The following is a 27,559-nucleotide window of genomic DNA, read 5'->3' on the forward strand; positions in this document are numbered from 1 at the left end:
GGCGGGCGCAATTTTGTAGTTGGGTGCGGCGCGCGCCGCCTTGAGCCTACCCCGCCCCCCTCACGTCCTCTCCCCGCTGCCCCTCTTTGCACATCCACGACAAACTTTGCACACACAGCTCCCAGCAACGGCCGCGTCAGCTCTTGAAAGTATAGCCGCACCAAGATCTCGCACACCTCACTTGCAGCCCGAGCTCGCACCGCACACTTCCGGCAGCAGCACGCCGATCCCGCGTCGCGCTCTTACTGCTCCTCCAGCTCATCCCTCCGACGCCGCAGAAGTTTCGACAAGCTTCTCGCTACATCGAGGTAGCTTCCCCTTCGATAAGAAAGCGAGCGCAGGTAGTCGCACAGGTCTACGCTCCGCCGCAGCAGCATACGCTGCAGGACTAGCATTGCGTTGCTCAGAGCTTGCTGCGTCCCGCTCGCGTGCCCAAGTGGCTTGACTCGCCGCTGCATCGTCCTTCTTCCCAAGAGGCGAAGAGGCGAACAAGGAGCAGCTCGACGGCGACGAGCCGCGGCAGCAGCGATGGCTAGACGCGCTACCAACAAGACAGGGCCCACTGATATCAGACCTCCGATATGATCATCATACGACACGGCCCGAAAGGGCCACACACTGACCTCATCCGCCGCATCCCACACACACCTTCCAAGTCCATCGTAGCTTAGCGCACACACCGCATACACCACTCGCCGCGATGCCACCGTCGTCGCCCCCAGACAGGCCTCGTCATCAGCGAATGCGAGGCGCTAGGCAATCCGTGCTCACTGACGCGCCTCTCGCGCCCTTGTCGGCCCTCTCGATGCGCGCGCGCGGCACCGCTACATGCCTGCACCTGCCAACCACGCTAGCCAAGCCCACTGCGGCGTGAGCACGCCCGCATGCGCGATGTTGCGTGAGCACTTGGCGATGAAGAGACAGGGCCGCCGCAGCAGCAGCAGCATCGACGATGACAGCCGGGCCGCGCCGAGCAGGACGAGGGGCGAAGGCGCTCTTGGCCAAGGAACACCTCCACTCTACCACCTGCGACTCGGCATTTGCCGACGGTGCTGTGCCGTCCCGTGTGCTGCCTTGGCGCAGCCTTGCGCCAGAGTCACCTTCTCACGGAGAGGGCTTCGGGCCTGCGCAGGCTTCATGCGTCACGACCTGTCCCTCGCGCAGCATTCAGCTTTCGCGCAGGCAGCCGAGGACGCGGAGCCGAGGACGACATCTGCAGCCGAGGCCGAGCGCCAACTTGATGCTGCGCCCTTCCCGTCGGCGTGCGGGCCCTCGCCGCATGCGCATGGCAGCAGCCCGCACCGGGACGGCCTCATGCTGCGCTCTGCCGTGCGCCGTGCTTTGCCGTCGGCGCCTTTTCTTCGCTTCTCCCGCGGCTCAGCCACACGCGCGCGGCGCGACGCGGTGCGCTCCCGGATGCCGCTCCACCTTTCTGCGCAAAGCGCCGCGAGCCCTTCGGCTCAAAGGATGTAACTTTTCGCGCCGGACTGCGAAGCGGGCCCGCCCTGAGCGCGGTGTGTGCCTGCGCCACACGGCGCTGAGCGACGGCGGACCTCCGGGCGCCCGAGGGACGGTCCGGATGCGTGGAGCGGAGCGTGGCCGAGGGCCTGGCGATCATCAGCCCCTGCAGGGTTCTGCACGCTGCAGATCACGGGCGAGGTTGGCCCGCGCGCGTGCTCGAGCAACTTTAGGCTCTGCGGGCTGCTGGCCCGCTGCCTCGGCGGCCGGCCGCCGGCAGCACAGCAGCGCGCACGTCAGAGAAGCGTACGACAGGGCGCTAGCGCCCAGGGTGGCATGTGGGCAGTCGCCCGGCACAACGCACCGCGACCTTCGCGACCTTCTCTTGCTGTCGCACAGCGCCACGCCCTCAGCCCCGATCTCGAGGCAGGCAGCAACGCTCGCTCCTGCCGTGCTCCGGCGCGCGCTAGGCACCGGCGCAGGCACAGCGGCAGTGTGTGCGCGCCGCCGCGCTGCCTTCTCCCTCTCCCTTCTCCCTCTCCCGCCCCTGCCGCTGCGCCGGCCGCCGTTGTGCCCTTGCTCCTCTCCTGCTGCATGCGCTCCGCGTCGACGCTTGCCGCCTTCTGGCCGCTGCTCGACGCCGCTCGTCGTCTGCCTGTCGCATGCCGCGGCGCACCGCACGGCGCAAGCTGCCGCCGTGGCGTCCACGTGTGGCAGCGCCGAAGCCGCCCGCAGCAGCGCAGCACTCCGCCCGCAGCACGCAGGTCTGAGGGCGCCGAGACGCTGCGAGGCGCTGTCATGCTGCGTCGTCTTGCCGCGGCAGCTGCGCAGCATCAGGGTGCAGCGCGCAGACGCAGGGCAGCGCAGGCGACGTGCGGAAGCATCCTCGGGTGCTGGGCCCTCACGCTGCTGTCCTGCGATGTGCTGTCGTTCGCCGGGCCTCTTGCGGCCGCAAGCGCCATGCGTGGCCTCTGCGCTGCTGCTGTGCGCATTCCGCGCCGGCCGCTACCGCCGTAGAGGCGGGGGGGGGCCAACGGGCAGAGGAAGGAGGAGGAGCAAGAGGCAGCAGCAGCAGCTCTCAGCGAGGGCGCGCGCGCGCGGCCGGCTGCAACGCGACGGGTGCGCCGGACACTTTGACGCCCTCTGCCGCCGCGGCCGGCACCTCAGCCGCACAGGAGCTGCACTCGCTGCTGCACAGCGCAGATCATGGCTGCCGGCCGTCCTCGGCAGACCAGCCAAGACTCAGCGGGTGCCCCTGCGGCGCAAGGGCCGCCGGACCATGCCGTGCGGCCGAGGGGCCTCGCCGGCCGCATGTGTGTGCCTCGAATGTCGGGCGAGCTCCTCCGCCGCCTGCTGAGGTCGCCGCGGCTACCGCTGCAAGGCCCGAGGCGCATGCCTGCTTCGGCGCTGCTGCTGAGAATGCAGCCTTGTGCTGCATCGGTGCGCAGCGTGCGCATGCGTCTCAGCGAGACGGGCTCAGCGAGCGGAGCGGAGCAGGGCGCCTGATCCGAGACCGACGAGAGGGGCAGCGCCTTGTCCGCCCGTCCGCTCCACTCTGGCCTGCTCTGGACGCACTTCCGTGTCTTCAACGTTCCTTCCGCGCCGCCGCCATCTCCCCTCTTCTCTGTTTCGCTGCGCCCACCTTTCCCACCTCCAGCCCCTCTCTCGCCCTCGCCCTCGCCAGTCACAGCACGCCAGTGCATGTGCCTCTCTCCGACTCGCCGTGTGTGCCCTTGAGCATCCTTTCTCTCTCCTCTCCCACCACCTCGCTCCGCCTCGCCATGCCCATGCTGCTCCCGCCGCAGCCCGCGTTCCTTGGCCGCCGCGGCAGCGCCGAGCACGAGGCCAGCATGAGCAGCGCCTCGCTCGCCTCGTCGAGCGCCTGCGGCGGCGAGAGCTCATCGTCACCAGCGCCCAGCTCGCGCGGCGGCTGTGACGACGGCCCCTCTGCTGGCCGGCCGGCGCGCCGCAACGCCAGCGCCGGCGCTGCCGGCGCAGGCAACGGCGGCTTCAAGGCGTTTGGCCGGCGCCTCTTCCAGCGCTCCGCCGACGCGCGCGCTCCCGAGGCACGCTCGGCGCGCGCCGCAGCCATGTCGCCGCGCTCCGACTCGTCGTCGGGCTCGTGCACGAGCGCCGACAGCGAGCGCCTCGGGCCCGCCACGCCCACGACGCCGCCGCGCCTCGACTTCCCGCTCGCCGGCGGCAAGAGCCTCTTCGGCGACAGCTTCGCCCTCGCCGCCGATGCCTCGAGCCCGCTGGCGCTGCAGTCGTTCGGCAGCTCCATGCTTGCAGGCATGTACGGCCGCAGCGGCGACGAAAGCCTCATGTCGAGCCCGCCGAGCTCCTGCGGCGTCCTCACGCCGCCGGCTGCGGCTGCGGCGAAGGCGCCGTTCGGCAGCAGCCGCCATGCGCCCTTTGTGACGTCGCGCGTCTCGTCGGCCCGCCGCGGCTCCAAAGGGCCGCCGTCGCCCAAGGAGGCGGGCGTCTTTGCCTCCGGCGCCGACTCGGACTTCCTGCGCGCCGTGCTCGACCTCAGCTTCTCGGAGGATGAGTACCAGGTCGCCGACGTGCCCTCGTACGACTCCTTCCGCCCGTCGCCGTCCTACATCCGGCCCGGCCTTTTCCGCAACGACCCGCGCGACGCCGAAGACGACTCGGAGGACGAGTATGGCGCAGAGGGTGACGAGTGCACGAGCGGCTATGCCTCGGCGATGAGCGGCACGCCGCCGCTCTCGCCCGAGGCCTCGCCGCGCTTCGCCGGCAACATGGCGCTGCCCGTGTCCGCACATCCCTCGACGTTTGCGCGGTACAAGGGCAGTGCGCGGCGCGGATCAGCGGCCAACGAGGAGCCGGAGGACGATGAAGAGGCTGCGGGGCCGTCAGCGCCGCGCCGCCCCAGTGCGCCCTCCGTAGGCCTGAACACGGGCTCGAAGCGTGCGCTGTACACGTGCACGCTGCTCAAGGTGCACCCGCAGCTGGCGGCGTCCTTCAAGGCGTCGCAGGACGGCGCACGCCTCATTCCCGGCGCCGCCGCCGTGCTGGACGCACCGGCGCCCGAGGAGCTGCGCTCGCCACGCTCGGTCAACGCTGCAGCCGTGCTGCGCACACACCCCTCGACGCTGGCGTTCACACGCGACCTGGGCGTGGCTGTAGCGCGCTCGAGCGTGATGCGCAAGCTGCGCCGCGAGACGCTGCCCATGGCGCAGGAGGTGGAGCTCGGCTGGTTCCAGCGCAAGTACGGCTCGGAGGTCATCTCGCCCGAGGCCGTCGCTGTGGGCCTAGCGCAGCGCCCGGCTGTCAGCCCCGAGGCGCTGGCGCGGCCGCCGATGGGCGTGCCGGTCGCGCCGCTGCCCACCTCGCCGCTCTCGCGCTCCCTCTCCAGCGCAGATGCGCTCGCAGCTGGCGCCCGTGCCGACGGCCCCACGCCCGAGACGGCGCTGCCCGCGGCGGCCCAGGCCGGCGAGAGCGGCATGAGCCTCTGGGCACGGCGCCCCACGTACTTGGAGCGCACGCTGCTCATCACCGCCCACGAGTCGCACGAGCCGGGTGCGATCGTGTATGCCGAGTCCGAGGCAGTCTACACCGTCGGCAAGCGCACCTCGCTCCTCCCCGCGCCGCGCCAGCGCCGCGTCGTCAAGCCGGCGCCGCTGGCCTTCTCGCCGCGCCTGCGCGAGCTGGCCGGCCTGCCGCCTGCCGAGCCGCTGGTGCGCAGCTCGCCCGACAAGTTCCGCAAGCGCGAGCGACGCCGACCGGACATCGGTGAGCTGCTGCAGACCGAGCAGCCAACCTCTGCTGCTGCCTCTCCCTCGCGGCGGCCCGCGCGCGAGGAGCAGCCGCGCAAGAGCTCGGGACGTGCGCCGCCGCCGTGGATTGCGCCTCGCCCGCCGCAAGCTAAGCGCTCGTCGACTCTGCCTGCCTCTGCGTCTCAAGTGCACCTCGCCGTCGCATCTCCACCGGCGCTTCAAGCCTCGCAGTCTGTCTCGCGCCTCGCCGTCGCGTCGCCGTCTCCTTCGCGCTCGCTCTCGCGTGCCAGCTCCGCAGCCGACCTAACGCTGCCCGGCCAGGCATGGCCGCATGCACGCCGGTCTTCTCGCATGCCTGCGGCCGTGCGCGAGGAGAGTGATGCCAGCGATGAAGAGGATGTGCCGCTGGCGATGCTGCGCGCCCAGCAACAAGAGCGCTCGGCCGGCTCCGGCATGCTGCGCGGCAGTCGCAGCCAGAGTCACCTGGTGCAGCCGCCGTTCTCGAGCCATCGGCAGGCTGTCCCGCCGATGCCCTCTGTGTCGCGCTCGCCTAGCCGTGCAGCCGCACCGGCGGCCGCGTCCGCTGCCACCGGCCTCATGCCCTCGCCCTCCTTTGCGCGCTCACCCGTCGCGCGCACGTCGAGCTCGGCGCAGCTCGCCGGCGCCGGCGATGCGCGCCTCAGCTCGCGGCCGTCGGACAACGTCCGCCTGCACAGCGGCTCGGCGCCGCCGCGCAGTCCCAGCACGCTCTCGCCGCCCGCAGGCTCGGGCTCCAAGGAGGCCCGGCTGCGCTCGTCGCCGAGCCGCCAGGGCAACATGCACGATGCCTCGCCGCGCTCGGCCATGCCCCGCAGTGCCTCGCTGCTGCCTCCGCCGCCGCTGCCCACCTCTCCCGAGGGCGGCCGGCGCGCCTCGCCGCGTGCCTCGCCACGCATGCCGAGCGCCGTGTCGATGGCCAGCATGCACCAGGCATACGCCGCGCAGCCGCTGCAGTACGGTGCTATGCCCTCGCAGCACATGATGCCGCAGCACGCCGCGCCGAGACAGTCGAGCCGTCCGTCCAACCCCTCATACCCGCACATGGCGCCTGCCCTCGTCAACCTCTCGCCGATTCCGCTGCCGCGCTCCGCCACGATGCGCGCGGCGAACTGGTAGACGATGCGAGCAGCACCAGCACCCCCACACTCACTTTGTCGTGTCCATCGCCTATAATCCCGAGCACCCTCTCTGTGTTGCGCCCCCCCTGAGAGACCACCTCTGCATGTAACCCTTCCGCACGCCGCCGCACCCCCATACACCCTCCGAGCCTCGCTTGACGCAAGCGGGCCCGGCCGCATTTCACCTCCCTCTTCAGCCGCTGCCGAGTGCGCAGCCAGCAATGCATCTCTGCAGTGAGCTATCTGCGAGTGAGCACGTCCCCGAAGCCATCAGAGAGGCGCAGCATGCGCGGCACCAGAGCCTGGCCGCGAGGCGCGGCGCCGCACTCTTACTTCCGAGTCCCGCACCTCGCCCAAAAAGCGTGCCGCACCCTACCACCTGCAGCGCCGCGACGCTTCCTTCATCTCCTCTGCCTCGTCCCTCTGCCGAAACCGCACGATGCCGCACGCCTCGTCGCCCTCCTCCAGCACTGCGGCTTTCCGCACAGGTGCCGCAGCCTCGCCTCGCCCCTTCAAGAACATGCCTTCGTCGGTGCTGGGCGCACGCGGGCCGCGCGATGCCGAGACACGCCAGGAGCTGGCACGGCAGCTGCGGCATACGCGGCAGCAGCTGCCCATCTGGGCGGGACGAGAGGCCATCGTCAAGGCAGTGCGCGAGCATGACACTGTGATTTTGATGGCCGAGACTGGCAGCGGCAAGACCACGCGTGAGTACACGGCGCATAGTCGCACTGCTGCGCTAGGCTGATCGGGCTGTGTGCGCGCCACAGAGGTGCCGCAATTTTTGCACGAGGCGGGTGTCTGCTCCGAGTCGGCGCCCCTCATCGGCATCACGCAGCCACGGCGAGTGGCAGCTACATCGTTAGCGAGCCGCGTGGCCGCAGAGATGGGCGAGCCGGACCCAGCCAGCGTGCCGCGTGTGCCCGTCAAGAAGCGCAAGGCGGCGGGCGGCGCAGCGCCTGCCGGACGGACCCTCGGCAAGGTGGGCTATGCAATCCGCTTCGATGATCGCACAGGTCCTGATGCGCGGCTGCGCTTCATGACCGACGGTCTGCTGCTGCGGGAGATCATGGGCCGCCGCGAGCAGGCCGTCGAGGCGGGTGCGCCGAGCCATGCCATGCTGGAGCGCTACGGCGTCATCATCATCGACGAGGCACACGAGCGCACGGTCGACACCGACTTGCTGCTCGGCCTTGTGCGCCGCATCCAGCGTGCGCGCAGAGAGGCGTACGATGCGTGGCGTACGCGCCAGGGCGCAGACAGCAGCATGGACGTGGCGCCCACGCTGCTCAAAGTCGTCGTCATGTCCGCCACGCTTGATGCGCAGAAGTTCGCCAGCTTCTTCGCCGAGCCGCGCATCTCGCCCAACGACGGTCCCGTGCCTGCGCCGATCCTCTACGTCGCAGGCAGGCAGTTCCAGGTCGACGTGTGCCACACGATGGAGCCGCAGGCCGACCTCACCGCTGCTGCGCGACAGACTGTCTTCCAGATCCACACGGGCCTGGCACCAGGAGACATCCTAGTCTTCAGCACGGGCGCCGAGGAGATCGAGAGTCTGCGAGCCGAGCTCGAGCGGCTCAATCCTGTCGTTGAAGCTCATTTCGAGCAGGAAGGCAAGCCGGGCAGCCGCCTGCACGTCGTGCCGCTCTATGCCGCGCTCGGAGCTGGGGCGATTGCCAAGGCGTTCGAGCCGACGCCACCTGGCTGCCGAAAGGTTGTCATCGCCACGAACATTGCCGAGACGTCAATCACGCTGCCGGGCGTGCAGTATGTCATCGACTATGGCCTCGCCAAAGAGCGCGGCCTGACGCGCCAGGGCCAGGCTGGCGGCGGCAGTGTCTCGTCGCTGCAGGCCCTGCCCATCAGCCAGAGTGCGGCGGACCAGCGCACCGGTCGCGCAGGCCGTGTCTCCAAGGGCCGCTGCTTCCGGCTCTACACCGAGGCCGCGTACGAGGATCTGGACGTTGAGACAGTGCCCGAGATCCTGCGCTCGGACCTCACCAACACCTGCCTGACGCTCTACTCGCTAGGCATCAACCCGCTCACGTTCGACTGGATCTCCATGCCGGACAAGAGCGAGGTGGCGGCGTCGACTATGTCGCTCTACCACCTCGGCGCCGTCGTCGAGCCGCGCGCGGAGCGACGCGAGTGCGGCATGGAGATCACGCCGCTGGGCCGCCGCATGGTCGGCTTGCCCCTGCCGGCGGCACTGGCGCGCATGCTCATCGCCGGCGGCGAGATGGGCCCACATGTGGCCCGGCAGGTGCGCGACCTCGTCGCCATTCTCTCCTCGGACCGCGCAAGCATCCTGCACGTGCCGTCGCAGAGCTCGAATAGCGCCAGCCGCGCCGCCGGCGCCCAGGCCGGACCGAGCGACTTCGACCGTGCGCACGAGGCGCATGCAAAACTCGCGCACGTGTCGGGCGACCACGCCACGCAGCTCAACGCGCTCTACGCCTACCTCGATGCGTTGCAGGAGGCTAAGGCAAGTGCCGCGCGCATGGCCGAGCTTGGCACGCCCGACGCCAAGGGCCACAAGAGCAAGGGCCAGAAGTCGGCGCTGCACATGCACATGAAGGCGTGGTGCCGCGACAACTGGATCTCGGACAAAAGCCTGGTGCAGGTGCTGGACATTCGGCGGCAGCTGCAGCAGCTCTGCCGCGCCGCCAAGATCATCTGCGACGACGATGCGACGCCGTCGATGCCGGGCACGCCGCGCAACAAGGTGCCGCGCATGACGCCGCTGGGCACGCCTCGCAGCTCCGGCACCGGCGATGCCTCGGACGACGACTCGGACGACAGCCACCCCGCAGCGGGCCTGTACGTCACGCGTGGCGGCGCTCGCGGGCGCGGCGCTGCGGGCGCGGAGCAGGAGCGAGAGGACTACGCCGAGCTGCGCAAGTGCATCTTCCTCGGCCGCTCGAGCGAGTATGCCTTCAAGCAGAACGACGGCTCGTACCTGCGGCCCGGCAGTGACCTGGTGAGTGCTGGCTGTCGAGAATGCCTGCGAGAGGGCGCGCGCTGACGCCTCTTGTGCACCTCCTCGCAGACGTTCCGCATCCATCCAAGCTCGACGCTGATGAACGTCAAGCCGCTGGCCATCGTGTTCGAGGAGCTCGTGCTCACCACACAGCTCTACGCTCGCACTGTGAGCGCCATCGAGTCGGCGTGGGTCGACGAGGACGCCAATCCGCGAACCCGAGCTGCCGCCTAGTGCCCGCTCATCGAGCCACGGACAGCGCACCAACCATAACCCTCCGCCACGCTACTGCCCTTTGCTAATCGCCATCAGGCTTCGACTGTGGTGTGTCTGTGGGAAGGACGGTATATTGTGATGTCTCGAGATACAGCGCAGATGCAGCTCTAACGGTGGCCCTGCAGCTCGCGCTCGAATGCCTCTGTGCGCAGCAAGCGTCAGTCAGCCGCCCACGCAGACTCGAGCTGCAGATCACTTCAACGCACCGCTGGGATCCTCCATCAGCTGCGAGTCGGGCAGCGCGCCGCTCGCCGCCTCGCCGCCGCCTTGGATGATGCCCGACGAGGCGCCGATCAGCTGACCGCCCTGCGCGTCGGTCGGCGACGCCTTTTGCAGCTCCTCGCGCGACGGCACCGGCAGACTGTGCGGCCCACTCGTGTCAGCTCACCCCATCTGTGCAGCTCCAAGGCGGCAAGACTCACCTCTCCTGCCTCCGCGGCTGCTGCGCGCGAGCCCGCTGCCGCACCTCCTCCCGGAAGCTCTTGACCTCGGACAGGATGAGCTGCTTCATGCCCTCGACCTCGTCGACGGCTTCGAAGCCAAAGTCGAACTTGGTCGGACATGTGGGCTCGTCTGCCGGGTCGTGCCACACGGCCAGGTACGGGTGCCGCAGCGCGTCCTCGCAGCTGATGCGCTGCGCCGGGTCAAAGGCCAGCAGCTTCTCGAGCAGGTCCAGCGCCTGCGGGTTTGCTTGCGGGTAGAGCAGGTGGAAGGGGATCTTCTGCTTGATTGGCAGGGAGCGGATGTAGTCCTGTGCCTGTGCGCGAGAAGCCCCTGCGTCAGCGACCATGTCTAAGCGCGATGCGCCGCGGCAAGGCTCACTCGGGGCGAGCCGACACGCCGCAGCGTCTCCTCCGTCGGCGTGCCGAGGTAGTGCAGGATCTGGTTGAGCTGGTCGACGTAGTCGCGGCCCTTGAAGATGGGCTTGCCGCCGAGCAGCTCGGCAAGGATGCAGCCGACGGACCAGATGTCGACTGAGACGTGCGCATGTCAGCTCCGCTCGTCTGGACCGCTGCAGAGAGGCCACTCACTGGCCGTCGTATAGTTCTGGAAGCTGGTGAGTCGCGAGGGGCCGTCAGCGCGTGGCATTACGAGCGGCAAAGCAGTTGCCTGAGAGCGCAGACAGCACTGCCTGCAGCTCGACTCAACGATCCTGCACACCACTCACGACAGCATGATTTCCGGCGCCCGGTACCAGCGCGTCGCGACGTATTCCGTCATGAAGCCGCCGGCGGGCTGCCCGCCCTTTGCCGCCAGCTCAGCGTCCGTCTCAAAGCCACGCGCCAGGCCAAAGTCGCAGATCTTCAGCTCGCAGTCGGCGTTGACGAGCAGGTTTCCTGGCAGCGCGTGCCAGTCAGCCCCTGCGCGGCACATGCACGCGCACACGCTACGCACCTGGCTTGAGGTCGCGGTGCAGCACCGAGGCGGAGTGGATGTAGCGCAGACCACACAGCGTCTGGTAGATGAACGACTGAAAGTGCGCGTCGGACAGCGGCTGGCCGGAGCGGATGATGGCGTGCAGGTCGGCCTCCATCGGCTCCTCGTACAGGTACACCTCGTTGAAGTCCTTGGGCTCGACAATGTCCATGTCGTAGAGACAGGTGATGTTCTTGTGCCCGCGGAAGTGCCGCAGCAGCCTGGCGCGGCAGGTCAGCAGCTGGCAGAGCGGCCCGATGCAGCACATGGACAGCGGCCGGCGCAAGCTGTGCCGACAGAGCAGCGCAGAAAGAGCAAGCTGGGGCCTGGCAATGCTGCGCTGCTGTAGCAATGCTCCACCGCGACAGTGCCCGCTGCAGCGACGCTTCGTTGTGAGACTGCTGCCGCACGCCCACAGCGTCGGCACAGCGTCGGAAATGCACCGGGCGCCCGCGCCGCAGCTCAAAGCATCGCCCCACTCACTTGATCTCGCGCAGTGCGCGCTTGGTGAGGATGCGCTTGGAGAAGACGTTTGTGATCTTCTTGATGGCCACGCCCTCGCCGGTGGCCTTGTGCGTGGCCGCCGCGACGCAGCCGTAGGCGCCCTGTCCGAGCTCCTTGCTGATCTCGTAGGCCGAGTCGATGAGGAACGTCTGCTGCAGCACCGTGTAGGCGGTGCGCGACGGGGCCGCCATGGTGGAGGCGAGTGGAGGGCGCGAGAGGAGGCGGCAACTGGTGCGCAGCGAGGAGCGACGCTGCAGGCAGGCAGGCCGGACGCTGGAGTGAGAGAGGCAAGAAGGAGCGTGAGGCGATAAAGATGGTGGGGGAGCGCTGGCAAGGCGCGAGCTCCTTCTTGAGCGTCTTGAAGCGCTCCGCACCGGCGCGGAGAAGCGGCGGCGCCGGCGCTGGCGTGGCAGGCGGCCTGCCGAGCGTGCAGCACAAGAGCGTCACCGTCGTGGCCGCCGCGGCGGGCGCCGAGCCGGCGCCGAGATGCGTGCGCACGCCACGCCGCTGCGCGCTCCGCTGTCGCGGCACAGCCACGGATCTCCGCGCCGTCTCGCGCGCGGCCCATGTGGCCTCGTAGCGTCTCTGCGTCGAAGCCAGCATCCTCCCGCGCCGGCTGAGCTGCATGCATGTCCGGAGATCAGACGACACCCGAGAGTGGCTTCGACGAGGAACGTGCTGCGCCAGATGGGTATGCAGTCCGCTCAGGGCATGAAGGAGGGACAGGGATCTGCGAGGCATCTGCACGGCGTTGCTCTGGCGCAGCGAGGCGCGCTTCGTGCCTCGAGACGACCTCCCAGCACAGCCACGGCCTCTCTGCTCGGGATCCCGAGCCTCGATGTGGCACGCGCAGTACCAGAGTCTTGGCGAGATTTCGGGGCATACTCCAGCTTCTCTTTGGCAATTGCTCGCCGTCAGCGGCGGACTGCGAGGGCGGGCTGGAGACACGCCCGTGCGCGCGCGGCGAAGGTGTTGCTCCGTGTGCCGAGCCGGCGACACGGAGAGACACAGGCGCCGTGCCTGAAGTGAGCCCCGCGATGTCTGCGCGACGCGACCTGCCAGCAGCCTCCTCCGCCTGCTGTCCACGCCGGCTGCGGACGTCACCTTGGCACCTTGGGAAGGCAAGGCCGGCTGTTGAGAGCCATTGCTCAACATGCAGAGGCGCTCGATGTCTGTCCGAGGCGGACGTCCGGAGCCGCGTTGGCGCGCGCCGGGCAGCCGCGACGAGGCGATGCAGCCCCAGGGGCTGCGCCGCGCGCTGCCGCCGAGGCGGTGAGATGCGCACCCGACGCGCGCTGTGCGCGCGCTGCTTCTCCCAGCTCCACACCTCTCGTCGTCAGACCAGCCCTTCGGCTGCACCTTCCTTCCGCGCTCTGCCCGGCCGCCGAGCCTGCTCAGGAGCCTCCGCATATCTGAGCGCGGAGCGCCGGCGTCTCCCTTCCGCCATGTCGCTGCGGCCGCGCGCCTCGGCCTCGGCGCTTGACGTGGCTTCGCCTGGCAGCGTCAGCTCGCCGGGCGCCTCGTCGAGCAGCAAGCCGATCCTCTCGCCCCTTCTCTCTCCCTCCAATCTGCTGCGCGGCGGTGGTGGTAGCGGCAGCAGCAATGGACCGCATCTCTCGCCCAGCAGTCCGTCAGGCACTGCCCGCGGCCTCGCCCACTCGCCCTCGCTCGCCAGTCTCGGCTCGGCCGGCCGCGGCCGGCAGGCCAGCGCAGAGTACGGCAGCCCGGGCCCGTGGGAGGAGGAGCGCGAGGAGAGTCTGCGCGAGCTGGCCGTCGTATTAGGCGCGCTGCGGCAGGTGGAGGCACACAAGCTCGACGGCACAGTGAGTAGGCCTTGGCAGCGAGAGGGACGCGCAGGTCGTTGTGAGCTCGCACACGGCGCGCACGTGCTGACGCAGAGTGCAGCTGCATCTCCTCTCGCAGCTGCAGCGTCTCGTCCACGAAGGTGACTCGCTGCCGCCGAACCACGCGCGGCCCTCGCCCAAGGACGAGTTCCGCCGCCTGGGCGGCTACCTGACCCTCGTCGGCCTGCTCAGCAGTCTCGAGGGCAGTCGGCATCCGCCGCAAGCAGAGTCGGAGGATGCCTCTGCCGAGCTTGCAGTGCTGCATCTTGATGAGGGCGAGACGAAGGCAGATCCGTCGTCGGGCCCGACCGAAGCGCCGGCCGATGCGTCCAGCGAGGCTCGTGCTGAAGGATCCAGCGCTGCTGATGATGCGGCCCAGCTTCACGAACGGCTGCGCGTCGAGATCTTCAAGCTCACGCTCTCCGTGCTGCTGGCCACGCTCGTCAGCGTGCCGGCGAACACGGCCCACTTCGAGCGTGCCGTCGGCTGGGACACGTTGCTGGCTAGCCTGCGGCTCAGCACTGTGCTCGAGACCTCACCGCGACAGTTCTATGGCGCACTGCTCGGCCTGGCGGTGGGCGATGTTGGCTCGTGGATCGGCTGGCTGGACCGCGCAAAGCTGGACGAGAGCGGCGAGGCAGCAGCCGATGAAGAGGCTTTGCTGCGGCGCATCTCGCAAGCCTGGGGTTCCACACGCGTTGAGGTGCCGAAGGGCCTGAGTCTGGTGGTGAGCTGTCTAGCAGACTGCGGCGATCGGTGGCTGGACACCGCAGTCTCTTCGATCCTCGAGCGAATCGCCCAGAGCAGTCGGCGCAACCAGGTCGCGATGGCGCAGGCCGGCCTCGGCGACCAGCTGCTCGAGCCTGCCAGCTCTCAGGGCGACTCTGCCGCTACTGCATGCAAGTGGCGGACAGCGCAGCGCCTCTGCGAGCTCGGCCTGTCGAACGCGACCGCACAGACGATGCTGCGCCGCCTCATCAGCAAGTCCGACGTCTCGCTGGCCACCGACTCGCATCTCGGTCTGCTACTCTCGATCGCCGCGCCCTCACGCGGGCCGAAGAGCGTGACGTTCGAGATGGGCACCACCGGGCATGCCTCGCTGTCCTTCTCCTCTCTGCGGCGGCCCTTCCCGCCCGGTACCAACTCGCGCGGCTTCAGCTTCTTCGCCTCGATCTACATCGAGCGCATCGAGCCGAGTGCCGAGCTTGAGCTGCTGCAGCTCTTCGACGTATCACGTCAATGCTCTGTGCGCCTCAGCATCGAGCCGGGCACCGGACAGGTCAACTACTCTACCGCCGAGGGCGCGCCGCGCACGCACTTCCAGGGCGCTGTGCAGGCCGGCGCATGGACGCACATCTGTCTCACGCACGCGCGGCCAAAGGCTCAGGCCCGCTCGTCGCTCGCACAGCTCTTTCTCAACGGGCGCCTCGTCGATGAGCAGACGGTGCTGTGGCCAAGCAGCGCGAGCGGTAACGTGCGGGCAGTGTTCGGCACGATGCCGCCTGCGCGCGTCTCGCCGACGACCCCTCAGTCTGCACGCCGCAAGGCAAGCCGGCTCGTCTGGTCGCTCGGTCCAGCGCACCTGCTCGACGCCGTCGTGCCTCCTGACCTGCCCCTCGTGCTCTCGGAGCTCTCGCCACGCTACGCCGGCAACTTGCAGGACTCGCTCGGCCGTTTCCTCACGTACTCGACGAGCACGCACGTGAATCTGCGGCTGAGCGAGCTCTCGCGCAACGGCACTACTGGCAGCGGGAGCGAGCGAGACCTCTCCTCGCACCCGCTCGTGGCCGCGATTGCCGGCAGCGCGCGGGATCTGTTCAACGAGGAGCGCTTCTACTTCGTCGTCTCGGCAGACAATACGTGGGCGCTGGCACGACAGGCCGTCGCTGCCGATGCAGCTATACGCCCCGGACCCCTCGTGGTGCTGAATCAGGCCATGCCGCTCACGCGCGATGCCATCGCTGCGCCGTCGGGGTACGCGAAGCTGTACGGCGACCCCGTGCTGTGCGTGCCCAAGGGCCTCGACGAGACGATCTGGCAGCTGGGCGGCGCTGGCGTGCTGCTGGCCCTCGTTGAGCGTGCGAGCGATGCTGTGGGCCTGGAGCGCGCTCTGGCGCTGCTGTTCAGCGTGACGAAGGACAGCTGGCGGCTGTCGGAGGACCTGGAGCGCAAGAAGGGCTACGAGGTGCTCAGCTTGCTGCTGCATCGGCATCAAGAGCGCGGCTTGCTCTCGCGCCGCATCCTCGACATGTTCCTCGAGGCCGTCGGCGTGGAGAATGCGCAGCCAGAGGAGACGGCGCTGTCTAATCCGTTCCTATTCCGCCTCTTCCTGCTCGACTTCCAGCTCTGGACGCGCTGCGACGACGACACGCAGCGCGTTCATCTGCAGCACTTTGGCACGCTGCTGCGGATCTCGCGGCACCGGCGCTTCAACATTCGCCGTTCAGGCAAGATGCAGCTGGCGAGAAAGGTGAGCGATCTGGCTTCATCGGCCCCGGTCCGTACTGATCCATGGCACACACAGATGCTGTACGCTCTGCGCGCCAACGTGTTCAGCGAGGAGACGCTCGAGGAGGCGATACAGGCCCTGCGCGTGGTTCTCATAGCCAGCTTCTCGGAGGCCAACATTCGCGCGCTCACGACGTACCTGGCCTCTCAGCTCTGCCAGGCGGTAGAGGAGGCACGGTCGCCCGCACCGCAGCGCATGTCGACGCTGGACTCCTCGTCCGCTGGAGCAGTGCGTGCCAGCACGGGAGCCTCCGCCAGCAGCACGCCTCTGCGCGTCTTCGAGATGCTCACTGAGCTTGTGCTGGAGCGGCCCTCGTACCTGTCCAAGCTGGCGACGTCGGTGAGCAGCAAATGGCTGCTGCTCTTCTTCCATCCGCACGCCGAGCGACGCGCCGCCGTGCTCTCGCTGGCCATTCTGTCGCGTCTGCTGGCCACGCTGCCGCGCTATGCCGAGCGCCTTAACGCGGCCGGAGGCATCAAGACGCTCGAGCGTCTCCTGCCGCGCTTCTGGTCGAGTCCAGCCGTGCTGCCCACGTGCTTTGCCATCCTCTTCGGCAAGGACCTCGAGCCGGGTGCTGGTCTGAGCTCCTTCGAGCCCGCGCCAGCGCTCCAGGTTCGCTGTGCGCCAATCATGCGAGTCATCGTCGCTACCATGCGCGAAGGCCTGCGCGCCACTGCATCTCGTGGTGCGCCTTCGCGTACTCGGCCGGGCGCCAATCGCGGCCGGCCCTCGGACTTCCTTGCCGCGCCGACGCCGAGCGCGAAGGGCAGACATGGACGCAAGCGCTCTGCCTCGTTCAACATCGATTCGAAGGAGCTTGCAGAGTCGTTCAAGACGAGCAGCGAGGAGGCGCTGCTGCGCGATGCAGTCTCTCTGCTGGAGAAGCACTGTCTGGCGTCGGCAGTATTCCGCGAGCTGCTCTTCTCGCCCATCATACTGCGGCTGCTCGTCTCGACGGTCAGCCCGTACGCCCGTGTTCGCGGGCGTGCGAAGCAAGACGATGCTGCATCGGGTGAAGACGAGCTCGACCTCGTAGACACGCTTTGCGATCGCATCTTCACTTTACTCGCGCAGCTGGCGCTCGAGTCCATGCTCGAGACCGGTGGCACTGCTGTACTTGCAGCGCTCGTTGCGGCGGCACCGCCCGCCGACCTCAAGGCGGCCTCGTCGTTCCGGGCGGCTATGTTCGCGCGCCTGTGCGAAGCAGCTGTGCACATGCTGGCGCGAAGGCCGGCTATCCTTCGCAGCGACGCCACCTGCGGCGTCCTGGCCACGCTGGCGGCCAGCGCTTCGGAGGAGGCGCTGCAAGGCTCGCCGCTGCTGCACTCCACCTTCGACCTGATCACAGCCCTGCTCAACAAGCTGACGATGCGTGCGCGGCAGCCGCAGGACGCGGTGCACACTGTGATTCGCTCGCTCCTGGCCTCCCTCAACCAGGTTGTGCTGCTCAGGCTCGCGACTGAGGAGGCCTCGGTCTGTCAGACGCTGCGACAGGTGGCACAGCAGCAGACGAGCGTGTTCGCCTCTGACAACAGCGACGAGACCTTCTTCCGCTGCCTGCTCCATCAGGCGCTGAAGCACCTCAAGGACAAGGATCGTCAGACGAGCTTGGAGAGCCGAGATGTCCTCCGCCTGCTCGTCGTGGCTCGCCCGCCGCTTTTCGACGCGCTGCAGCGTCCGGGCTCGAATGCTTCCGACCTACTCAAGGGCTCTGAGCCGTCCTACGTCTGCTCGCTTGTCCAAGGCCTTGACTCCGACACTGCGGCCGTGCCCTACGAGCAGGAGTGGGACGGCTTCCTCAAGTCGCTTGAGACTCTCAAGGCCGCTGCTCACCTCGAGCGCATTGGACACGTCAAGGAGCTGCTGGACCGCTCGGACGCGCGGGATCACGCCATAGTGGCCACGGAGCGCCGCATGGTAGCCTGGCATGCCAGCCTCCGAAGCGAGTGAGTGTGTCCGTGCCCTAGCCGCGAGAGACATTCTGACACCTGCCGTGCCGTCAGCGACGAGGTGCGGTACAACAAGTATCGCCTGGACGCACGGGAGCTCTTCGTCTTCGCACAGGCCGAGTGGACGAAGATGCTGGCGTCGCTGCAGCGCGAGCGCGGCCTGCTGGGCCCAGACGGCCGAGACGGGAGCCGCATGTGGAAGCTCGATCCCACGGAGGGTCCGCAGCGCATGCGCATCAAGCTGCAAGAGCTGCCGCGCGCCGAAGAGGCTGCTGAGGTTCCGTACATCAAGGGCGCGGCGCTTCAGCACACGTCAGACGAGAAGGCGCACGGCGATGAGTGGGGCAGCGGTGAGCAGCTCGTCGACGAGCCGGAAGAGGCGCTGGTGCCGGACAACACTCCGCATCCCGAGACGCCGGGCCACGGCAAGGAGGCCAGCACGGACCCAACCGAGACCGGTCTACCTGAGGCGGCTAGGGACGAGACTGACGCCGCCGAGCTCGGCGATGGCGAAGAGAAGTTTCGCCGAGTGCTGCGCTCGCTCGAGCGCGGAGACGTCATCGTCGATGTGTACAACACGTCGCGCGTCGTGGGCATCGAGTGTCGCGCTGCGCTGCTCATCGTCGGCCGCACATGTCTGACGCTCATCGACGACTACGTGCAGCTGCGCTCCGGCGAGCTGTGCGCGGCGTGGGAGGCACCTCGAGAGGAGCGAGATGCGCTCGTAATGGCGACCGTCGCCTCTGAGGCGGACGCAGACAGGCCTTCGACGCTCATCGCAACGCTCGAAGGCGAGGCGCAGACGCGCAAGTGGCCCTGGGCGCAGCTCGTGGCGTGCCATCGGCGTGCATTCCTCCATCGCCGCACCGCCGTCGAGCTCTTCTTCCAGGACGGACAGAGCTGCCTCTTGGTGCTCGACAAGACAGCGACCGTCGAGCGGCTCCTCAAGGAGCTCGGCACGCGCAATCGCGCAGCTGTCGTCGCCCCGGACTCGCTCCTCGCTGGCATTCGCCTTGCGGCCCCCGCAGCTCGCGCTCAAGGCGGCGGCAGCCTGTCTTCGCGTCTGGCTGGCGCAGTGCTTGGCCGATCGCAGCAGCCGGGTGCCTTGACAGCCGCGTGGATGCGCCGTGAGATCAGCAACTTCGACTACTTGATGCAGCTCAACACGCTTGCTGGCCGCACTTACACTGATCTCTCGGCGTACCCCGTCTTCCCGTGGATCCTGGCGGACTACACGTCGGCGACGCTCGACCTCTCCAACCCCTCGACGTTCCGCAAGCTCGAGCTGCCGATGGGTGCGCAGATGCCCGCACGTCGCCGCCAATTCGATGAGCGCTATGCGCAGCTGCTCGAGCTCGACGAGGTCCCGCGGCACTACGGCACGCACTACAGCACCGCAGCGACCGTATGCGGATACCTGATCCGCGTGCGGCCATACTCGGCCATGCTCATTGCGCTGCAGGGTGGCACCTTCGACTTGGCCGACCGCACGTTCAGCAGCATCCAGAGAGCCTGGCAGTCAGCCTCTGAGCTCTCCAGCGGCGATGTGCGCGAGCTCGTGCCCGAGATGTTCTTCCTGCCCGAGTGTCTCGTGAACACGAACCGCTTCGACTTCGGCCACAAGCAGGACGGCGAGGCTGTCGACGACGTAGAGCTGCCGCCGTGGGCGCACGGCGACGCGCGGCTGTTCATCCAGAAGCATCGCGAGGCGCTCGAGTCTGACTACGTCTCCGCCCATCTCGGCTCCTGGATCGACCTGATCTTTGGCTGTCGCTCGCGCGGCGAAGGCGCCGTCGAGTCGACCAATGTCTTCCATCCGCTCTCGTACGACGATGGTGTGGACCTCGAGGCGATCGAGTCGCCGCACGAGCGTCTTGCGGCGGCCAGCCAGATCCACAACTTCGGCCAGTGCATGCCGCAGCTCTTCACGCAGCCGCATCCTGCGCGTGCACCGCGCATCGATGCCTCCGCACTGCCCGGAGGCCAGCTGCCCAGTTTGTCCGAGACGCCGTGGCTGATGGCGCAGGCAATCGTGCCAATCCGCACACTGCGTGGCAGCGTCCACTCCATCTATGCGGAGCGGCCGGAGCGCGCGTATGGTGAGTGCTTCTGGAGCTGTCCGTCTATCACATGTGCTGACGTGTCCTGAGTCAGCCTCGCCGCGCGACTACCTGATCATGCCCAAGCTTGGGCTGAGCATCAGCTCCGGCCATCTGGATGGCAGCGTGCGCATCTTTGGCTCGCACGACGCGGGCCGTGCTGCCGGCGTCACCGAGCAGATGACCGCCGCGCGCATCACCTGCATGCAGCAGGCCGGTCCCGACTCCATCGTCGTCGGCAGCAGCGACGGGCTGCTTGGCCTCTGGAAGGTCAACGCCAGCAAAGCCGAGCTGAGTCTCTCGAGCACGCTGCGCGCACACTCGGCCTGTGAGTCTCCGCGACGCACGTCCGCCAGCTGCTGCGACTGATCGCTGCGTCTGCAGCTGTGCTTTGTGTCGTTGCATCGATGAGCTACAGCATCGTCGTTAGCGGCTCGGAGGACTGCACCGCTGCGGTGTGGGACCTCAACCGCGGCGAGTACGTTCGCTCTCTACGCGGGCACGCCAGCGCCGTGCAGCAGGTGGCCGTCGACGGAGGCAGTGGCCTTATTGCCACAGCCGCTGGGCCCGAGGTGCGGCTGTGGAGCATCAACGGCGACCTGCTCTCGCGCATCTCCACCAACGCGAGCCTCTCCGAGCCCGTCGCCAGCCTAGCCTTTTTCGCGCGCGAGTGGCACGAGGGCAAGCTGGCACTGCTCCTGACGGGCCATCGACGCAAGGTGTGTGCTGCCGCTGAGTAGCGTGTCTGACAGCGTGCTGACAGCTCGCCTCAGGTCATTGCCTGGGCCTGCACTCCGCGCTCGTCTGACGAGCAGAGCCGGCTGCTCTGGCGACTCGAGCCGCACCACGTGAGTGATGGCTTCTTGTCTGCGCCCTAGTCCAGTGTCCTGACATCTGCATAGGTGTTCGAGCACCACGACCGCGTGGGTCCGGCAACGACGCCGCTCATCACGGCCATCCACACGAGCGCCACGCAGCTCTTCACCGGCGACGAGCTGGGCCGCCTCTATGGTGCGCAGCGCACGCGTGTGTCCCTCAGCAAGTCCTGGCTGACGCTGCTTCTCCTGCCCCAGTCTGGTCCTTCCCTGGCGACGCGATTCCTGTGCCCGACTCTTACTCGGGCTCGTGCATGGGTCCGTGCGCCAAGCGCTTCGGTGTGCTCGAAGCCAAGCGCACCTGCGTGAGCTGTGAGTGGCTGGCGTGCTGTCCACACCCGAGCGACATCGACTGACGCTGTGGTGCCCAGGCGGCGGCCTCTTCTGCTCGGCCTGTGCGCAGCCCCAGGCCGTCTACGGCGGCGCCCGGTGAGTCCGCCGTCCTGCTGCTGGCCTCCGACACCTAACTGACGCCCCGCCACAGCTTCTGCCAATCCTGTTCCTCTGTTCTTGCCCTCCTCCCCACACATCGTCCGTAGATCCTCCATCATCTGTACCACCAGCCATCCCACGTCGTCACGCGCATCCTCGCCAATACAGGCCCCTTCACACAGCCGGCAATCCGTCACGTCGCTAGCATTAGCCCCATACATCGGCGTCGTGTTGGTCTTCTCTCCGCGTGGGCCGTCGCGGCATCGGCGAGGTTTCCCGAGAGGCGCCAGGCGAGGCCAGCGCCGTTGTGCCGTCCTCGTCGTCCGAGTCGACCGAGTACAGCACGAAACCGTCGCGGCGCGGCGCAGCGCCCCACTCGACCTCGCCGTGGGCGCTCTGCGTGCGCATGCCGGCCTGCCGCACAGCCGCCGACCCGTGCGGCAAACGCCCTCCTGCGATGTCTGTACGCCGCATCGGTGAGAGGCGACTGTCGGGCACCTGTGGTACTGGCCGCAGCGAGGCGGGCGGCGGCGAGCGTGCGCGGCCGCGAATGGACGAGACGGGCGAGGAGAAGGCGCCGGTGCCCGAAGCTGATCGCAGGGGCGTGGCTGGAGCGCCACCTGTGCTGCTGCCGCGCCCCGCTAACCGCACGCCGTCGCCTCGCGAAGAGGCGCCGAGCCGGATCGTAGCGGTGATCTGCTGCAGCTCCGACAGCTTGTCGGCGTTGACCGCATACGAGTAGCCGTCGGACTCGCTGGAAGCCGGGCAGATCAGGTCAGCAACGGAGCGGGAACTCAGCACACGGCACCGCTACGCACGGTTGGGTGGTCGGCAGGAACCACTGCCACCACGTGCGGCCCATCAGCGCCTGCCAGTTCTGCGTCACGCCCACGTCGTAGATGTTGAGCTTGCCTGCGCGCTTCAGTGCGCGCCGCTCGTCTCTGCTGAGCTCCTCGTCGGCGCGCCACTGCTCGCCGCCCGCCTCAGTCTCTTGTTGCTCACGTTCCGGCGAGCCTTCGTCAGTCAGGCGCCGCAGCCGCTCCGAGACGCTCTCGCGGCCCGGCGAAGGTCGCGAGGCAACGCGCACACGTCCGGCACCCTCCATCGACTCGAGCGTCGTGCGGTTGCGGCAGATGAGCCAGGCATGATAGCCCGTGAAGGGAATGAGCGCCACGCCGAACTGCGTCAGGAGTCAGCAAGATGCCTGTAGCAGCGCTCCTCGCTTGCACGCACGATGAAGGCGACGAAGAGCAGGATGGCCCATGCGATTGGCGACGTCTCGAAGCCCTGGTGCAACTTCGGTGTCAGCGCGCAGCGGGCTCTCCCGCACGGCACAGGCGGACTCACGTTGTCTTCGTTCGACACCCAGACTAACAGGACACGCGCCGTGTCCTGTGCGCCATAGACGCACAGCACGCACGTGTAGAAGAGGAAGAGGAAGAAGCTCTTGTGGTTGCGCAGGCCCACACAGTTTGTGATCCACGGACAGTGGTGCTACGCAAGGGCCAGGTCAGCCGCCGTCTCGCACCGGGCGCATTCAGCTGCATGCTCACGTCCATCTGCAAGCGACGCGTCAGCCACTGACGTACACGCAAGCACAGCGTCACTGCCGCTACTCACACGCAACACACATCGCTTGCAGCTCGAGCAGTGATGTGCGCGGTCCGGCTTAGGTGCTGCACACTTGTTGCACCAGCGGCGCTCGCCGCTGCTCTTGACCTGCACGTCTGCGAGGTGCAGTCGTCTGCGCCCACGCGCTTCATCGGCCAGGTGCGCGTCGGCGGCATTCAGCACGTCGCCCAGCTGCCGTCGCCCGGAGCGCGCAGGGAACTGCGGCGCGCCGGGAAAGAGGGTGAGCGCCACGTCGAGGGCGCGCTCGCCGTCCGTCTCGGGCTCGCGCGTCGGGAGCAGCGGCGCGTTGTCGCCCTCCTCCAGCCCCTGGTCGTCGGCGTCATGCTCAGACTCTACGGGCCGCCGCCGCTCCGCACCGCCCTCTATGTCCTTGTCCGGATAGCCTGGCGGGCGCAGCACTGCGAGTGCGAAGCACCCTGCGGCGGCTGCGACGAGTGCGGTCGCGAGGAGCGCGCTGAGGAGCGAAGTCCAGGGCGCGTGCAGGTGCCGCCACGTGTAGCGCAGGTGGATGTCGAGCAGCGTGAGCCAGGCGAAGAAGAAGAGGGCCTCGACGAGCACAAAGGGCGTGTAGGCGAGCGCGCGCAGCACGGCGCGCGCAGAGAGTGCCATGGACCCCGGCGCCGGGCGTGGAGAGGAGATGGGTGCGGCAAGGCAAGGTGCGAGGTGGAGCAGCACGCGAGGCTGCGCTTGGCGCCGTCGAGGCGCTGCCGCCGTTCCCGCGCTGCCAGGGGTCCAACACCGCCCGCACGCGCACGGCGTCTTAGTTGTATTGCGGGGTGGCCGCGCGACTACAACCCCACCGCCCTGCTTATAGTCGCCCGTGCGCGAGCGCGACGGGCGCGATGTCGCTCCGGCGCGCGTCACACGCGCGCCAGCGCTCGCTGCGCTGCGAGACGGGCACAAGCGCAGGACGGCGGCGGCGCGCACACAGGCGATGCGCCTCGCCGCCGGCCAGCGAGGTGCGATGGTGTCGGTCTCAAGCCCCCTCCTTCCTCCTCCTCACACGACCACGCACCCGCACCCTCACGCCCCGTCTCGACGTCCGTCCAGTCACGCCTCGCACGCCCGCTGCTGCTCCAGCTCGCGTGACCGCTCCTCGTCGCCGCCGCGCACGTGCCGCCACGCGCGAGCCCCTCGCAGTCTCGTCCTGCCGCCGCCGCGCACGCCCCCACGCTTACGCATCCGCCGGCTGATCGCGCCTCGCCGCTGCCGTCCCACCTCGACCCTCTCGGCCGCTCACTAGTGCAGCGAGACTCCGTCTGCCACCCGCCGCCCTCCCGCCCACACCGCTCCTCGCGCCCGCCATGTCGGGCATTGTCGGCGCGCCCGGCGAGAAGCGCCACCGCCTCGAGAATGCGCTGGGCCAGATCCAGAACAAGGCGCCGCCGCCGGAGATCGACTTTACGCTGCACGTCACCGACGACGGCACGCACGTGTCGACGACGGAGCGCGTCGTCAAGGACGTGCAGGCGCCGGCGTTCCTCAAGCCCACCGACGCGCAGTTCTACAGCGCCCAGGACCCCAGCAAGCCCGACATTGCCTTCCTCAAGAACCACTTCTACCGCGAGGGCCGCCTCACCGACGACCAGGCGCTCTTCATCATCCGCCGCGCCACTGAGATCCTGCGCCAGGAGCCCAACCTGCTCGAGGTCGATGCGCCCATCACTGGTGAGTGGGCGTGGCGCAGGGCTTGCCTGAGCGCGTGCTGACAGCGCGATGCAGTGTGCGGCGACATCCACGGGCAATATGTGAGCAGCCTGCGGCGCTCTGAGGTCTGTCTCGCACCCCGTGCTCACGCTCGCGACTCCAGTTCGACCTGATGAAGCTGTTTGAGGTGGGCGGCAACCCGGCGGACACGCGGTACCTCTTCCTGGGCGACTACGTCGACCGCGGATACTTCTCCATCGAGGTGAGTGGCAGCGATGATCCTTGCGAGCTGGGACATGTCACGGGCGGCGCGGCTGGGTCGAAGGCCTGGCCCATGATGCACGAGCACTTTGTTGCTGCTAACTTGCCTGCGCCTTGAGCTGGCATCCTGGTGCACGTACACTGACCACTGTCCACTCCCAGTGCGTGCTGTATCTGTGGGCGCTGAAGATCTGGTACCCGGACACGCTCTTCCTGCTGCGCGGCAACCACGAGTGCCGCCACTTGACAGACTACTTCACGTTCAAGCTCGAGTGTGAGTGGCGCGAGCGAGCAGCTGTGCAACACGCGCATGCTGAGGCAGACATGCGCCTGCAGGCAAGCACAAGTACTCGGAGCAGATCTACGACGAGTGCATGGAGAGCTTCTGCACGCTGCCGCTGGGTGCCGTGATGAACAAGCAGTTCCTCTGCATCCACGGCGGCCTCTCGCCCGAGCTGCAGACGCTGGACGACCTGCGGAACGTGAGTGGCAGCGCCGTCTGCAGCACTTGCCTGGCTGAGCCGCCTGCGCGCCGCAGATCAACCGCTTCCGGGAACCGCCGACGCACGGCCTCATGTGTGATTTGCTGTGGGCAGACCCGCTCGAGGACTTCGGCACGGAGAAGACCAACGAGAGCTTCATCCACAACCACGTGCGCGGCTGCTCGTACTTCTTCACGTCAGTGCCCGCCCCGCGCCCGTGTCGCGGCGCATGCGGCTCACACGCCGGCCACACAGATACCAAGCAGCGTGCCAGTTCCTCGAGCGCAACAACCTGCTCTCGATCATCCGCGCACACGAGGCGCAGGATGCGGGGTGCGTTGCGCTGCCCGCCGCCCGCACTCCCGCGGCCACCCGCTCACCGCCTGCCCGCAGCTACCGCATGTACCGCAAGACAAAGACGACGGGCTTCCCGTCGGTCATGACGATCTTCAGTGCGCCGAACTACCTGGACGTGTACAACAACAAGGCGGCGGTGCTCAAGTACGAGAACAACGTGATGAACATCCGGCAGTTCAACTGCACGCCGCACCCGTACTGGCTGCCCAACTTCATGGACGTCTTCACCTGGTCGCTGCCCTTCGTCGGCGAGAAGAGTGCGTCGCGCGTGCATGTGTTCTATGCCTGCTGCTCCGCTGATGCCTTCTATGCGCGCGCCAGTCACCGACATGCTCATTGCGATCCTCAACATCTGCAGCAAGGAGGAGCTGGAGGAGGAAGAGGAGGAGGAGGAGATCCAGGAGCCCGAGGCCGGCGAGCACTCGATGGAGGGCGACGAGGGCGACGAGGACGGCGCCGAGCGGCGGGTCGTCATCAAGAACAAGATCCTCGCTGTTGGGCGCATGTCGCGCGTCTTTGCTCTGCTCCGGTGCGTCTCTGCGCCAGTTCCACCGCGGCTGCCTTGCGCTGACAGTACCCTACAGTGAGGAGGCCGAGCGTGTCTCTGAGCTCAAGGGCGCGTCGACGTCGGGCAAGCTGCCGTACGGCGTGCTGGCGTCGGGCAGCGAGGGCATCAAGGAGTCGATTGCCTCGTTCGACGACGCGCGCGGCGCAGACATTGAGAACGAGCGCGTGAGTATGCGCTGCCGATGCAAGAGAGCATGTGGTGCTCGTGCTGACGTTCCACACTCTCAGCTGCCGCCGGACCTCATTGACGCCGATGAGTTCGACCCGGCCTCGCCGGCCGACGGCCGCATCTCGTCGCCCGTGGTGGGCAGTGACGACCTAACGGGCAGCCCCTCGGTGCCGTCGTCGCCCGGCGGCATGCCGAGCAGCCCGAGCATGAGCAGCGGCCACCGCCGCGGCCACAGCCGCACCAGCAGCCTGGGCACGACGGCGACGAGCAGCCCCAGCAACAGACGACGAAGCCTCGAGAGCACGGTCAACATGATCAAGGAGGCGCTGAGCGGCGAGGAGGGCGCAGACGAGGCTGTGAGCGATACATGAGCGCTGGTGACCGGACGGCTCGCTGACGTGCCCTTACTCGTGTGCAGCAGATCCAGCGGCTGGCCAACGACATCAGCTCGCCGACGTCGCCCAAGGCGCGCCGCTCAGTCGAGAACGCCTACACGCAGTAGCTGCCTGCCGTCGCCGGGCACCAGCATGGCGGCTTTGCCTAGGCCCGCCTGTCGGGCGCACCTGTTGCCGGGATACCTCCCCTGACTCTTCTCCGCTACATCCAACCTGACCCCGCATCTCTCTCTCACCCCACATCAACCCATGACCCGGGGCCGTGTGCCCAACCCTGCGCTCGCTCTCTATTCTCTTTCTCGCGCTCTCCCTCTCTTTCTCCTGTATCCAAACGACAACACACCTCTCCCATTCCCCCTCGGCACTGTGGTCCCCTCCTCACCCCTCTGCGGCGACGAAATGCATGGGCGCGCCGTTCCCGACGCGGACTAACTGAGACACACCGCGAGTGAGCGAGACAGGTGGCACCGACACACATCCGCCATCCTGCGTGCTGATGCAGGATGGATGAGGCGATGCATACACTCGCTGTGGGACGACGGATCACGATGCGAGCTGACCTTATATGACGCGGCCGGCGGGAGGGCGCCTCGGGGTTGCTGTGAGATGGCGCCCTTCCTTGGCAGCGCCGTACCGTCGGGAACGTCGCCGACGCCGCAAGAATGCCGAGCCGACGGCTCGGCGTGCCAAGGCTTGCGGCGCATCGCCGACATGCAGCCGCTGTCCAGCTGTCGTGCGAAAGGCGCCAGCCACTCGACTCGACTGTGGCTGCTGTGTGCCGTGGCTGCGCCGGATGCCGCGGCTACC

General features: G+C 68.1%; 6 protein-coding genes across 6 annotated transcripts; 4 read left to right on the forward strand and 2 right to left on the reverse strand.

Annotated features, from left to right (window-relative positions):
• The first annotated feature begins 3,027 nt into the window (after positions 1 to 3,027).
• FA09DRAFT_97027 (hypothetical protein) lies at positions 3,028 to 6,599 on the forward strand. Its single transcript, XM_025745928.1, has one exon. It carries the CDS (start codon positions 3,240 to 3,242, stop codon positions 6,354 to 6,356), a length of 3,117 nt encoding a protein of 1,038 aa, XP_025596537.1. The 5' UTR covers positions 3,028 to 3,239; the 3' UTR covers positions 6,357 to 6,599.
• A 279-nt stretch (positions 6,600 to 6,878) lies between these two features.
• Positions 6,879 to 9,572, forward strand: FA09DRAFT_300269 (P-loop containing nucleoside triphosphate hydrolase protein; the record flags this gene model as incomplete). The annotated part of the gene is made up of 3 exons (XM_025740327.1): positions 6,879 to 7,065; positions 7,129 to 9,338; positions 9,408 to 9,572. 3 exons carry the CDS (start codon positions 6,879 to 6,881, stop codon positions 9,570 to 9,572), a joined length of 2,562 nt encoding a protein of 853 aa, XP_025596538.1.
• Positions 9,573 to 9,659: 87 nt separating this feature from the next.
• Positions 9,660 to 11,840, reverse strand: FA09DRAFT_331493 (putative mitogen-activated protein kinase MpkA). Its single transcript, XM_025743049.1, has 8 exons — positions 11,514 to 11,840; positions 11,010 to 11,251; positions 10,783 to 10,951; positions 10,646 to 10,668; positions 10,437 to 10,588; positions 10,037 to 10,371; positions 9,821 to 9,975; positions 9,660 to 9,756 (listed from the first exon to the last, which is right to left on the reverse strand). The coding sequence occupies exons 1-8, from the start codon at positions 11,723 to 11,725 to the stop codon at positions 9,722 to 9,724; spliced, it is 1,323 nt and encodes a 440-aa protein (XP_025596539.1). The 5' UTR covers positions 11,726 to 11,840; the 3' UTR covers positions 9,660 to 9,721.
• A 1,020-nt stretch (positions 11,841 to 12,860) lies between these two features.
• Positions 12,861 to 21,427, forward strand: FA09DRAFT_362209 (beach-domain-containing protein). The gene is made up of 11 exons (XM_025745449.1): positions 12,861 to 13,357; positions 13,440 to 15,848; positions 15,903 to 17,833; positions 17,891 to 19,935; positions 19,991 to 20,263; positions 20,320 to 20,654; positions 20,709 to 20,783; positions 20,838 to 20,946; positions 21,009 to 21,122; positions 21,182 to 21,239; positions 21,295 to 21,427. The coding sequence occupies exons 1-11, from the start codon at positions 12,980 to 12,982 to the stop codon at positions 21,347 to 21,349; spliced, it is 7,782 nt and encodes a 2,593-aa protein (XP_025596540.1). The 5' UTR covers positions 12,861 to 12,979; the 3' UTR covers positions 21,350 to 21,427.
• Positions 21,428 to 21,439: 12 nt separating this feature from the next.
• Positions 21,440 to 23,501, reverse strand: FA09DRAFT_331496 (zf-DHHC-domain-containing protein). Its single transcript, XM_025743050.1, is given in 6 exon segments — positions 21,440 to 21,996; positions 22,061 to 22,422; positions 22,476 to 22,529; positions 22,590 to 22,736; positions 22,845 to 22,847; positions 22,860 to 23,501. The coding sequence occupies 6 exon segments, from the start codon at positions 23,481 to 23,483 to the stop codon at positions 21,450 to 21,452; spliced, it is 1,737 nt and encodes a 578-aa protein (XP_025596541.1). The 5' UTR covers positions 23,484 to 23,501; the 3' UTR covers positions 21,440 to 21,449.
• A 367-nt stretch (positions 23,502 to 23,868) lies between these two features.
• FA09DRAFT_331497 (putative calcineurin catalytic subunit) lies at positions 23,869 to 27,195 on the forward strand. The gene is made up of 12 exons (XM_025743051.1): positions 23,869 to 24,542; positions 24,597 to 24,622; positions 24,685 to 24,783; positions 24,945 to 25,056; positions 25,119 to 25,264; positions 25,321 to 25,460; positions 25,520 to 25,597; positions 25,658 to 25,878; positions 25,943 to 26,150; positions 26,206 to 26,353; positions 26,417 to 26,713; positions 26,776 to 27,195. Exons 1-12 carry the CDS (start codon positions 24,179 to 24,181, stop codon positions 26,857 to 26,859), a joined length of 1,923 nt encoding a protein of 640 aa, XP_025596542.1. The 5' UTR covers positions 23,869 to 24,178; the 3' UTR covers positions 26,860 to 27,195.
• The last annotated feature ends 364 nt before the right edge of the window (positions 27,196 to 27,559 follow it).

The sequence above is a fragment of the Tilletiopsis washingtonensis genome (genome assembly GCF_003144115.1).
Source record: "Tilletiopsis washingtonensis strain MCA 4186 unplaced genomic scaffold FA09scaffold_18, whole genome shotgun sequence".
Classification (NCBI taxonomy): domain Eukaryota; kingdom Fungi; phylum Basidiomycota; class Exobasidiomycetes; order Entylomatales; genus Tilletiopsis; species Tilletiopsis washingtonensis.

What these genes read in the sequence shown, in the direction of transcription:
- FA09DRAFT_331493 (XM_025743049.1), bottom strand. Translation starts at nt 11,725, where the DNA reads ATGGCGGCCCCGTCGCGCACCGCCTACACGGTGCTGCAGCAGACGTTC. An exon ending in GCACCGCGACCTCAAGCCAG is followed by an intron (nt 10,952 to 11,009) that starts GTGCGTAGCGTG and finishes ACGCGCTGCCAG; the next exon opens with GAAACCTGCTCGTCAACGCC. An exon ending in CCAGAACTATACGACGGCCA is followed by an intron (nt 10,589 to 10,645) that starts GTGAGTGGCCTC and finishes CGCACGTCTCAG; the next exon opens with TCGACATCTGGTCCGTCGGC.
- FA09DRAFT_362209 (XM_025745449.1), top strand. Translation starts at nt 12,980, where the DNA reads ATGTCGCTGCGGCCGCGCGCCTCGGCCTCGGCGCTTGACGTGGCTTCG. An exon ending in GCTGCGCGCACACTCGGCCT is followed by an intron (nt 20,264 to 20,319) that starts GTGAGTCTCCGC and finishes CTGCGTCTGCAG; the next exon opens with CTGTGCTTTGTGTCGTTGCA. An exon ending in GCCGTCTACGGCGGCGCCCG is followed by an intron (nt 21,240 to 21,294) that starts GTGAGTCCGCCG and finishes GCCCCGCCACAG; the next exon opens with CTTCTGCCAATCCTGTTCCT.
- FA09DRAFT_97027 (XM_025745928.1), top strand. Translation starts at nt 3,240, where the DNA reads ATGCCCATGCTGCTCCCGCCGCAGCCCGCGTTCCTTGGCCGCCGCGGC.
- FA09DRAFT_331497 (XM_025743051.1), top strand. Translation starts at nt 24,179, where the DNA reads ATGTCGGGCATTGTCGGCGCGCCCGGCGAGAAGCGCCACCGCCTCGAG. An exon ending in CAGACATTGAGAACGAGCGC is followed by an intron (nt 26,354 to 26,416) that starts GTGAGTATGCGC and finishes CCACACTCTCAG; the next exon opens with CTGCCGCCGGACCTCATTGA. An exon ending in AGGAGGGCGCAGACGAGGCT is followed by an intron (nt 26,714 to 26,775) that starts GTGAGCGATACA and finishes ACTCGTGTGCAG; the next exon opens with CAGATCCAGCGGCTGGCCAA.
- FA09DRAFT_331496 (XM_025743050.1), bottom strand. Translation starts at nt 23,483, where the DNA reads ATGGCACTCTCTGCGCGCGCCGTGCTGCGCGCGCTCGCCTACACGCCC. An exon ending in GGGTGTCGAACGAAGACAAC is followed by an intron (nt 22,530 to 22,589) that starts GTGAGTCCGCCT and finishes AAGTTGCACCAG; the next exon opens with GGCTTCGAGACGTCGCCAAT. An exon ending in TTCCTGCCGACCACCCAACC is followed by an intron (nt 21,997 to 22,060) that starts GTGCGTAGCGGT and finishes CCCGGCTTCCAG; the next exon opens with CGAGTCCGACGGCTACTCGT.